The sequence below is a fragment of the Nymphaea colorata genome, chromosome 6 (assembly GCF_008831285.2).
Source record: "Nymphaea colorata isolate Beijing-Zhang1983 chromosome 6, ASM883128v2, whole genome shotgun sequence".
Classification (NCBI taxonomy): Eukaryota; Viridiplantae; Streptophyta; class Magnoliopsida; order Nymphaeales; family Nymphaeaceae; genus Nymphaea; species Nymphaea colorata.
Window position 1 is genome coordinate 15722464 of NC_045143.1, and position 12645 is coordinate 15735108.

At 40.9% G+C, this 12645-nt stretch overlaps 1 protein-coding gene across 1 annotated transcript in view; it reads left to right on the forward strand.

The window, feature by feature from the left end:
- LOC116256224 (histone deacetylase 15-like) overlaps window positions 1-12645 on the forward strand; it is a 52036-nt gene that overhangs the window by 21071 nt on the left and 18320 nt on the right. The window contains 11 exon segments of the mRNA XM_050078464.1: window positions 4635-4901; window positions 4904-4941; window positions 5052-5157; window positions 5502-5622; window positions 6308-6407; window positions 7309-7384; window positions 7518-7582; window positions 10666-10721; window positions 11867-11990; window positions 12100-12225; window positions 12392-12442. Of these exon segments, the coding sequence (XP_049934421.1) occupies window positions 4635-4901; window positions 4904-4941; window positions 5052-5157; window positions 5502-5622; window positions 6308-6407; window positions 7309-7384; window positions 7518-7582; window positions 10666-10721; window positions 11867-11990; window positions 12100-12225; window positions 12392-12442 (1130 nt within the window).

Sequence of the window (12645 nt, forward strand, 5' to 3'; positions counted from 1 at the left end):
CATGCATTTCAATCACGTACAATCAACCATATACAATACATTTTCATTAACTTCAGTGCATTAACAGTTCCTGTGGGTGCAACACAAGCACGTGCACAACGCGGGCGGCCTACAGCTGAGAGACAACCCCTGTGGTGGCCCAGAACAATATGGATCTATTTCATCCGCTGCAGCGGTAGAGCACTCGTGCATGTATGTGTGAAGTCTAAGGAGAGATACTCAGCCTTTCCTATGACACCTAGGTTGGGAAGGCGGGAGCCCAACGCTACATGCACAAGACGCAACAGAACCTTGGGGCCTTACACCGCCTGCGCTCCGAACAGGCGAGACCAGTGGCAAAAGCCAGACGTCTCCCAAACACATTGCTACATCCCACTCGCCTCTCATCTCTTATTCATTCATTCATTCTTATCATTAGATTAACACATTCACAAACTGACTGGCTAGCTCATGAGGTTGGTGCACCTTACGAGTGCACCTACACCTCCAATTGCCTCTACACGAGGACTACACATAACAATAACAGTCATAGCTACCCGTCATACAATACGGGTACAACTACCCTCCAATTCCATTATTTGCATCATTGCACGCAACAATGTGTATGCAACAGAACAAAACATTCACATCATTCATCATATCATTCACTTCTTCAAAAACTAAGCTAAACCACAAAGAGTAGTCTCGATCTGTGATTGACTCGTAGTTGTCCTATGCAAGTATCATTCTAGGATGCTTTCTAATGCACAATTGGAGTCGATGAGACACTCGACTCGATACCCCGCCTCATCTGTCCTAAACAGTTATCCATTCTAGCATGAAAATGCAAATGCATAATATTTTCAAAACAAACTTCTCATAGTCTTTCCAAAACAATTCATATCATATATCAAAACATTTACATGCATACACACATTCATTCACTAAATAGTCAATCAATTGCATCACAATCCTAGGATCCCACGACCCTAGGAACACACATTCATACCTTTGCCCCAGGCAGAGATTTGCCTGGAATGCTACCATACCTGTGGCATGCTCACAGGCTCTTCAAAATGCCTCAAGCTTCGAATCCGGTTGCTCAAGGTCGACGGGACATGCCCGGTGTTCCTGCAGACATAAACAAAATATAAGATTCATACTAGATACCCAAACAATTCAAACAAATACAAAACAACATCATTGAGGCACGTGTCATCGCCTCAAGAGGGTGTCAACGGGTTGTGTCGTCCCACAAAGCCCTCAAAGGGTTTCTCCTCAGCCCTAGAGGTTACCTCCAAAGGCTTAAGCTTCGCATCATCAATTTGAATCGATCACTAATCTATTTCTCTCTTGCTTCCTTAGTGAAGGTGCCTTACTAACAGGTACCCCTCTTCCTTCCCACACATGCTACCCACGTCGACAAAGACGCTCCCAAACATTCACAAAGACAGTCATACACTTCTCCACAACACCACAATCCTAACCATGCTTCCCTATTGCTTCAAAAATTAACTCATCGCAAATGATCATAATAGCCATGAATCAACTTCTCCAACATAATCCTACTCTTCCCCCAAAAAGCAAAATCGCTAACATGCGTCCCAAAACATCATTTCTGAACTTTAACATGCTCAAACAATAATTATATATGCTCTAATAGATAATATTCAATAATCTCAGCTCAAAAAGGCCTTGCTCACCCCAATCCAAGTGTTCAAACTGTTGTGACACCTCCAACAGCCTCCTCAAGTTTTCAGTCAAGTGCCACCGCCAAAAATCGCTGGCTACCTTCACCACTAATGCCCTCACTTCACTGGTATGAGGGGGAAAACGTCCCCAAGCTGCAATCCATTCAAACGACAAAAGCTACGATGAGAATCCACAAAAAGGAGAGGAAATTAGAGGTCTGCCATGAGAAGAAGGCAATTGGCAAGGCAAGAAGGGGCTCGACTGAGAGAGACAAGGGTTCGGTTGAAGGTGACTCACACGGTTAAGGAGAGGGAGCCGACAGAGGGAGACAGGGTTCGATCAAAGGGGGAAAGAAGGCAGTGAGGGTGAAAGCGCGTGAGAGAAGAGGGAGAGGGTAGGTGCTGACATAGGGAAGCAGGCAGAGAAGAGAGAGCGCAAGAGAGGCGAGAGGATGCCAAGAGGGAAAGCCAGAGATGGGGAAAATGGGGGAGATGGCGAGGAGGAGACAGAAAGGACGGGGAAGGAGCTCGAGCAAAGAAGGAGAGGAAAAGGGGGGATCGTGCGAGCAGAGGGTGCTGACGAAGAAGGGGGAGGCTGCATAGGAGGGAGGAGAAGAAGAAGGAAGAGGAAGGGGGAAAAGGCAAAGGAGAAAGGCAGAGGTCGAGAGGGCTTACCAGAGCGCCGCCGCAGTCCTTCCTCCGCCGACCCAACGCCGCTGCAACAACCTTCCGGCTCGCGTCGCTCTCTGCCGTGCGAACCAGCAGAAGACAAGAGAAGGAGACGTTGAGGAAGGCGAGGGAGGGGAAAGAGTTCCCTCACGCGGGCTCCTTCACGACTTAGATCTCGGGTCCGGGTCTGGACCCGCTCCAACCCAATTCTAAAAAGACGAGCGTTACAGTGGACATATGTGACGGACATGTGGAGGTGCTTTGGAAAGGCTGCAATTAAAGAAAGCTAAAGAAAACAAAAAAAAATATGACTTTTTCACAATCGGCTCTGAGTTTCAAATATGAGATATCATTCAAAAGAAGCAACATTTGAGCACTCTGTAATAAGAAAAAAGTAATCACATTTGTTGCGACAATAGGGTTCATAAAACTACTTGTTTAATTGTTCAAGGATCTGGTTGTTTCCCTATCATATTTTTTTTTGTCAATACAAGTGTTGGTACAAGAAGGCAAAAAAACATAATAGCAAATTGAAAAGCACAATAATGATTAAAATCTCATTTGTTGTCTAAGTAAATTCCACTACTCATTCATGTTTGTTTTTGTTAGCACAAGGAAAGAATTGCTCTCGAGTTTCACAAATGCAATTGTAAAAGAAAAGAGGTATTTTACCCAAAACTTTCCACAAGTACTTGAGAACACAGACAAAAACAACATCGATGGAAGCAAATGGCATCAACATTGACAACAAACAACCGATAGTTAGTTAGCCGCTAGCGATTTTGCATTTGATATAGCGGCAATCGACGATCCTCTAACCAATCCGCAAAAACATTTCATGTGATGACAAAGATAAAGGACCCACAAAAAAAGGTCGGTCACATATGGTTAGGGTTTTACCTTGCGCCGAACAATATTGGGTCCTCTAGTTTGACAAACAGGTAGTCTTCTTGTATGTACATGCACATAACAAAAAAATGGATGGTGATAGGAGAGAGAATTACAAAGGTAGCACGAAAAATGGATAGAATAGATGATGGCTGCTTCATGGCGTGCGACTGACATACAGAGGGAAAGGGAGAGATGACACGTGCAGCCAACATACAGAGGGAGAGGGAGAGACAAAAAACAAAGATGACGCGAAAGAGGGATGGTGAAGGAGAAGAAAAATAATCGCCCCACCACGCTGTTCTCTAACAAAGAGAAACAAAAGGAGAATAGAAAGAGAAAGCCCGATCGAGCAAAAAAAGGTTGATGGTAAAAAGTCGGACTCACCGAGGTAACAACAACTTTCCCTCAAAGTAAAATTGCTGAGCATCAAACGGGGCCTTAAGGTAGAGGGTTAAGGTTAACCATCTAGGGTTTGGTTTCACTATTTGGGATTTAGTGTCAAGAATTGTGGAGTTGAGGGCATAAGGTTTTGGTGTTAACGGTTAAGGTTTAGGTATTAGGTATATGTTTTGTTTATGACGATAAGATTTTAGGGTTTGATGTTTGATGAATACATGTTGATGAATGCTATATAGTGAATTTGTCCTTACAAGGATTAATATTTACTTCTTTACACTAAGTGCCCTTAAAACTTTCGATTTGCACTGCAGACCTGCCGGGAGACGGGCTTCAAAGTTTCATTGAAAGAAAGGGCGGGGCCTGAGTTTTTTCGGACACACGAAGAAGAACGCGCGTGGTTCGGTGGTTGCGCGGTGACTTCTGCAAGAAATTTCTCTTGGATGCCATGGTGGATCACCTGTTGCCTCTTACCTGTTAGTACGCTGTTGCTCGATTGCATTTGCTGTCCTAAATGACTGGTTTCGACTTTAGGGCCTCTCTCTCTTTCTCTCTCTTACCTTGTGATGGCTCTTCCTATCCTGCTTTTGATATTGGATGCACATGAACATGCATTTTCAGCGAAGAAAAAATGTACCTACCGACAATCATTGCAGTTTTTCTCAAAACCGTAAGGTTTCATCTCCTTTCATTCCTAGGGTTCATAACTTCATATGCAATATTCGCACTCTCCTTATTAGTGTAAGCGTCGTGCATCCTAGCTCAGGATCCAAATTAATTTCTGATCGAGGCACTGCATTGGTTGTGGGATTGTCATGGATTCGGGAGACTCGCATGCCAATGAAAATGGCTGTTATAAAAACGAGGCCGCTGCCATGGGCGGGTTCCATCGTGGCAACAGTGGGGCTGCAGGAAAAGAACAGATAGGCGACCTGTAGGGGAAAGCGGTAAGAGAGTTAGGCATCTGTACAGGATCTAACTGAGAATGCTATCCAGCAAAAAGATGAGGCTTCGGAAATGGGAACTGCTGCCCGCGGTGTTTGCTCGAGAAATGGCAGCGTCAGTGGTCATCCCGGAGAAAATCCCAACTCCGACATTCTGACTGCAGTCTCCACTCAGTCACGGCTACAGAGAAGAGCACATGGAGACGGTCATTTGCAAGATCTGGTGACTGGTACCATCAACAAGATCAGCCTGAAGATGACGACGACGAAGGCGATAGTGACTGGGAGCCTCACTTGCAACCTGCTGGTAGTGAGAAGTGGTTCTGCATCAACGTACCATGCCGAACTTTGACGATGTTCTCCATTGCGATGTATGCTGTCTCTTCACTGAAACTTGGACGTTCGTCGGTTCACTGGGTAACTTGCTGTGATTATTGCGTCTGGGTGGATTGTCGACCTTAGTAATGTTATTGTTCTGCAGTTCTGCGGGGAAATCCAGGAATCAGAGATACTTACCAAGGGGTCTTTTGCTTCTACTGTTACTCGAGAAGGTTTTCTGATGACGCAGAGGCGATCGCTGGACATCTAGGTGTGTATGCATCCGTATGATTTTCTTTATCATCATCATCGTCATAGTCTTTGTCATCGTCCTCAATTGTTTGCCAAATCCTTGATCGCTGTATATGGAGCATGTGTGCAACCATTTGCCCTTTCAAAGGCTAGCTTAACTCTGGAGACATGTGAAAGCGTGTAGGATGTATAGATTATAGTCAAATAGAAGTTCAGACATTGTCAATAAGAATGATCAAAGTTGTAAACCTGGGGTCTATCGTACCTAAAAAACAAACCGATGTTGCTCCAGGTTATTTTTGTTTGTTTGCCTTTTTTGTCTAAATGCTTGATAGTGATTGATGACCTTTGCAATTAACAGTTGTTGCTACAAATGCTGATGGAAATTGTGGAACTCTGTTCATCCAAATTTTGGTTATTTCAGAACCTGGCTTTCATGTACCTGATTGGTCACTATGGGTCTATGTATTTGTGGGGCATATGTATGTGTGCTCTCTCCCCTCCCCCCACCCCCCAAAGAACCTTGTTTGGTGGAGGCCTGACACTGTCTGACAGACACAATCTGGTCTTTTGATATGGCAATCATGCTAAGAAGCTTAGTGTTTGCAGAAAAAATCCAAAAGGAAAAGGAACCTGAAAAATATTAGCTATGGTGACTGTTTATGCTAAAATTATTTCACAAAAGTTGAAGTTCGTGATCCAACTTTTAGGAGATTTCTTTCAGGTCCTTTTTGAATTTTGAGATTTTTTTGTTTGTTTGGTTTGCTATCCAGAAACTGTAATTAAAGTTTATATTTTATTCTCGTTGAAAATCCTAAATGGCAGCTCCTTAATAAATTAGTGCCCAAAGCATCTGTGTGAGGGTGCTGAAGGAAAAGAACCGTTCCTATGGCTATAGCTGTTTTTGTAATATCTACACTTCAAAACTCAGTACTTTGGAGTATAATGTCCTCAAGGTCTGGAACGATATGTGGCATATCCATAGGAGCATGCTACTGTTTTGGTTTTATATTTTTCCTGTTGTATATGGTTAAACTTTTAGAATTCGTGACTCATTTGTTTTAACTTTTAAGTGAACTGTTCTTCATGTTTCACTTTCATTCTTTCTAATCCTCTTCTATTTTGTTTGCTTTCTACTTGAACATAGATGATTGTTTTTGGTACTAGCTATTCTTTTTATGGTTTTATAGAACCTTGTATGGAATGGCCACCATCAAAGGATTGCACCTTAGTTGGTTTTGATGAGAGAATGCTACTTCATTCAGAGGTATGCTAAAGAGTTTCCTTACAACTAATCTTCTTCTTTAATCCAAATTTCACATATTATATTTACAAATTGTAGAAGAGAGGCACCATTTCTGCTGGTGCAGTGTGCCTCGATGCATTCTATTGATAACTAAGTTATAGGTATCATCAAAGTTCAAATATGCTTTACCATTTCCTAGTTGGGTAGAAGAAAAATATATTTTTGTTTGATGTGCGAACTTGATAATCAATTGCTGATATATTTTCAAGAGGATTTAAATTGAAGTAGCAAATATCAAATATCTTGAAGGCAGATTTTGGCCCTTGAAAGGCAAGTTATCCATAGTTTGAAAACTATGTAGAACTTGAGGGAGGACACTAAGGCTCATCTCTCTGGACGTAGACTTCATAAAAGTGTTGATCTGCAATGATGTGTCGTGCATATTGTAATATCTGTTATTATTCATTTGCTTATACTTAAGTTCTAGTATAAAGTGAATGCAAGTTGGGAGTTGTTGCCTTTCAACACCTATTTCTTTCTCTCCCTTTTTTTCTCGCTTCTTGCAACTGGTAGATTCTGGTGATTCTACAAATTTCTAACAAATCGCATTAGCACCAATTAATGAAGTACCTCATCTAAAATTTTGGAGATTGAATAACCTTTCGGCATTTTCAAACCTGAAATCCTTTAATTGCCATAGTGGAAGCTATTTCATGTTGATATCCAATTATCATATGAAGTGTTTGTGTTGGTCAGTGCTGCAACTACTTCTAACTATTTCAAAATTTCTGATGTAGAAGAGCTCCTGTTAGACAGTTCATTTTCTTAAATAAAATTAGGAATTCAGACTGTATGTCAGTTTCTTCATTCCAATTGTACATCTCTCTATATGGTTGAATGAAGGTTTTAATTCATTTGGCAGGTCGATCAAAAGTCCCATCCCCATCCAGAAAGACCAGATCGTCTTCGAGCCATTGCTGCCAGCTTTGCAGTGGCAGGTATGAGTTATTATTTTGTACAAGCCACTACTTTGGTATGCACATCTGGATACATGTTTTATTGTGTTTTTTTTCCTAATACTTGATGGTTTTTTAAAGTGATGTTTGTTAACTTTTTCTGTTTCACTTTTAGGTATCTTTCCAGGAAGGTGCTTTCCCATCCCTCCCAGAGAGGCTAGCCTTGAAGAGCTTGGATTGGTAGGCCTGATCTCTGTTATTGTATGTGTGTTTTATGTGCATTTGCATTTTTGTGTATCTATGTGTGTCGTAGATCTTCTATTTCACCAGAATTTGTTGATTGTGGCATTCACAATACTAGTTGCTTACATGGTCCGCTCATCCTAAATGATGGGTCTGTCATGCAATTATCCTTAGTTTATTTAATTTTCTTCCAAACTAGTGTTGTTTTCATTCAAAGTTGTGTTTCTCAAGGAGTTCAGGTTGTTTTGTTCTTAACCTTGCTGACTCTTAGCAACACATCCAAAAAACATAATCCTTGTGTTAAATTCTTAGAATAGGTAGCAAACATAAATAACCTATTTCACCTAGGTGGGGTGAGGGTGCAGGTGCCGGAGCGGCACAGTGCGGCGAGGGTATAATTATTAATAATAATTTATTATTACAATATATATATATATATATCACAAAAAACTCATTTTTTTCTAAAAACGCGATAAATTAATGGCCGTTTAAAACTTAAAAATGCGTTTTTTTGAAAAAAACATTAAAAACGAAAAAACACGTTTTTGACATGTTTTTTCGCGTTTTTTTCACTTTTTTTCGTTTTTCAGTTTTTTTAATGCCAAATAGTTTATTTTTTATTTGTTGCAAAATCTACTTATCTTTTGATGTTGGTGTTATTAGTTTCTCATTTATTTTATTTTCTCTCATTTTTAGTTTTTTAATATTTTAAAAATTTACTGTATTTTTCTCTTTTTTTCAAGCTCACCGTATTATACCCGAGAAAAACCTTGTCGTTTAAAACTCCGAGACATTATTTGTGACTATGGTCTTGAGTGGCTGAGTCTTGACGGCAAAACCAAAAAATAGAAACATAAACAATGAAAACAGTCAATGAAACATTGAGTCATTCAGATGGCAAAACCAAACTAAGATGCTTGGTTAAAATTTTAAACTAGCATCTAATGAAAAAATGAACACAAAGAAAACGAACAAACGTAAAAAAGAAATCAATACGACACACAATAGATTAATAAAACAAAGAAAGGGACTGTAAGATGGATAAGAACAGAGAAAAGCAACTGCTCTCTGCCGTTGGGGGAAGAACACACCTGCCACCCGTCTGGTTGTAGTTTCGTGCTGGAAGGTTGTGAGCGTCGGTCACCGGTGCTTCAATACAAGAGGGATAAGACAGAGGAAGATAGAGAGGAGCGGGAAGGGGCACGATTGTGCCCTACATCGGTTTTAACAAAATCAAAAATAAAAAAATGGACGAAAAAACCATGACACAGTTTGACCGCACTGACTCGCGTTTGACGCTGTCGGATGTGATCCAAAAATGACAAAAATGGTCGGGTGCAGCTGACACCCGACTCTTCTTGATTGCAGCTGGTGTGAATAAGGGCCGCACCTACACCTGTGTCGCGTCGACGCGTGTCAATATTGAATCATCTGTGTGACCTAGAAAATAACATTTGTAATTGTATTTAAGCCTAAAATAGATGTTGGTCCTAAGTCTGGGTGTCGGGCCGGGCCGGTCGGACCCGGGTTCGGGCTGGGAAAATCCTGGCTCGGCCCGACTCCCGCCTCCGTCTCCCTCACTCCCTCCGCTCCCCCTCCCCTCCTCTCCGCTCCGCTCCCCCTCTCTCTCCCTCTCTGCTCCGCTCCCCTCTCCCTCTTCGCTTCCCTCTCCCTCTCTCCGCTCCCCTCTCCCTCCTCCTCCGTCTCCCTCGCCGCTCCCTCCTCCTCTGCTCCTCCTCCGTCTCCCTCGCCGCTCCCCCTCCTCCTCATTCGCCGCTTCTCCTCCGTCTCCCTCCTCCTACACCGGAGGGCGGGGGAAAGGGGGTCGGGAGGGCGGGCCAGGCCGAGACCCGGGCTATCGGGCCGGGCCCAGGCCAGACTGAGCGGCCCGACGGGCCGGATCGGACCGGCCGACGGCCGGATCGGACCGGCCCGAAGCCCAGGCCTAGCTGGTCCCATTCACCAAGAGTTCCATATCATTTATATGACAAATCTGGTGAGCTTGTATTGGCATATTTAGTTTATGTATCATGAATAGCACTAGATAACAATTTAGATCAGCACACAAGTGAATCTAACCAAGCATTCTAATGTCTTTGTATCAACTTTAGTGATTTATAAAATATTTTAAGACATTTAATCATAGTATTTGTAATCCCTATAACAACCCAAGCCACTCCCACACTGGCTTGGGCTTCTAGTTTTGGGATCCCAACCGCCATCCTAAGTTTGAGTGTTGAACTGATTCTGGTACCATTCTAATGATCGGACACACTCTCACACTGAGCTCAGGCTCCTAGTTTAGTGGATCCCAACCCTAAACCTTGACAACTTGGTTCTAGCCCCAAAAAGGCTAGGAAGTAGGAACCAAGAAAACCATTCACTTAACCCCCTTGTATGTGCTTAAAGACATCTCACAATCTTCAATACATGACTAAGCTTCTCAACATAAAGTGTTACAATCCCGAATAATTGAATGAGTCAGTTGTGTGTTGTCAACCCATGGCTAGTTGGTCAGATTGGTCAACTGGTTAACTTATTTATTTATTAGCCAATTAATCCCTAATCTGTAGAAATATATTCATTATTTCTTTATATATGTGTGTGTGTGTCTTTGATGCTTTATTCTATATAAATGCATTTGATTATTTTGAGGGTCTTATAAGGGACTCAAACTACCTCTGTTGGACATATTGACAATCTAGTATCTAGGTAAATGCCCTGCAAATTATGGTCAAGTTTTAATGTCATCTAGATTACAATATCAACTGTCAACTTGTGCAATTTGTTTACTTAGTGCACACAAATGCATATACACCCACATAGTTTTGTGAATGTGCAGATGTATATTTTTATTTGCTTATTTATTCACGGGAAATGTTCTCTCATTTTTTCATGCTAGCAAGTTGTCTTAAGTGCATCTGTTTCGTGCTTATTCCCATATCCATTCCATGTGAAATTTCCTTATATCATAGATATTACAAAGTCAACAATCTGGTTTTGAAGTTTATGCATGTATTTATTTATTTCTTCATTTTGAGGTCTGTGATGTGTGCTATAGTGCTAAAAATGCAATGCAGATTCATTCTATGGAGCATGTTAATGCTGTTAAAGCAACTAGCTATATGCTATCGAGGTATATATTTTTGGTTCTTTTCATGTACACTTTGGCCTTTAATGTCCTTAGTCTGTTACTTTGTGTAGCTACCACTGCTTTGGATGACGTAGCCTTGTTGGTGGTATAATTGGTGAAGGTTTTTAAGTCCAATGAGTTTGTGACAAATATCATTATTGGGTTTTTGTGGGGTTTTTCTTGGCGATTAACTGTGAAATTTGTTTTTCTTGGAAAAATATTGGGAATTTGTCCAACTAACATGTGATTCTCGTTTCAGCATTTTTTTTTTCAGAACACATCACAACTATCTTTTCATTGTTTTTGTTTTTTTCTCCTCTCTTTTCCTTTTTTTTTGGGAAGAAAACAGTGATATTTGTGACGTTGATGTAATAGAGCAGCATTTTTATTTGCCTTTTATTTCATCAGATATCTTCTGAAACTAAAGTGATTATCCTGTCGTTCTGAGACGAGTTAACAGCTAAAATATTCTGCATTGACCATTGAAGGAGGATATTGGCTGATATACACATACATATTCTTGTTGTGAAAAGACAGGACAGTTGATAGTGTAAGAATCAATATACTTGAACTGGGGGAGTGTTGAGATACACACAAATAGTTTATATTCATAAAATCTAGTGCAGAAGACACTTAGATGCTACTTGCAGTTCAGTTCTTCGCTTGTTTTTCTGTCCTGGACTTCTACAGTAAGCAAATGAGAATGCTGTTTAGGAGTAGTCACTCAAGGATCTCTATTTATCATGTGCTGTGCATAGAAATCTGATAAGTGCAAACACCTATATGCATGAGTTTACTGCCCACTTATGTATTTTGTTCAAGGAAGTGATAATACAAGGACATTAATCACCATTATTTTGTAATTAAATTGTGTTATGAACATCTTGAATGAAGATTTATAAGAATCCAAAATAATAACCTTAGGTTCGATAAGAACCTAGCATACACAATGAACAAACTCTTCACAGCAGCACAAACAGATCAGAAGTGCAGTAAGTGCACTGGGAGCATTAATTCCTATATTCATTTCAGGGCAGTTTATTAACTAAACTAGCCGTTGCACTGCTTCCAATTGTTCCATAGTTTCTCTACATTTTATTTTTCTCAAGAAGGAGATAAACTTATTTCCTTTTCTTTTTGGGTGACAGTTACTTCACATCTGATACATATGCCAATGGACATTCAGCTCGAGCTGCAAGACTTGCAGCAGGATTATGTGCAGATCTTGCCTCAGCTATTATGCAAGGACATGCTAGAAATGGTTTTGCACTTGTGGGTTGAATATCCAATGTTTTCTCTCTCTCATTCTCTCTCCTTTTCCTTTGTCATTTATTCATGGTTATAACTTATAACAATTTCCTTTTCACCTGTCACAAGCCAGGTCAGACCTCCTGGTCATCATGCAGGTTTGAAACAACCAATGGGCTTTTGCTTGCACAACAATGCAGCAGTGGCTGCCTTGGCTGCTCAAGCTGCTGGTGCAGATAGAGTGTTAATTGTTGATTGGGTAGTCTTTTGTGAATCCTCAGACGTGCTTGTATAGTTCATGATTTAACCATACGTGTTTACTCTGTGTTGATCGTTTGTTACATTTTGGGAAGTGTCTATTTTTGGAAGTTTGAAGTTAATGCTCTGAGGCTTTATTGACTTTAGTTGTTTTCTTGACATTGCAGGATGTGCATCATGGTAATGGTACCCAAGAAATTTTTGAAGGAAACCGCACGGTGAGCCTCTACAATAATATAAAGTTGATTGTCTAGGCTTTTCATTTGGATGTACTAGTGGTCGTTTTTTGTCTACATGTGATCAAATGAAAGTAGAGTTGTAGGAATATGTACACATATGAATATATGATAGAGAGTTGAAAGGGGACAGCTGTCTCTTTATTCAATGAACTAGGTATTGGATAGGTGATGCCTAGGTGCTA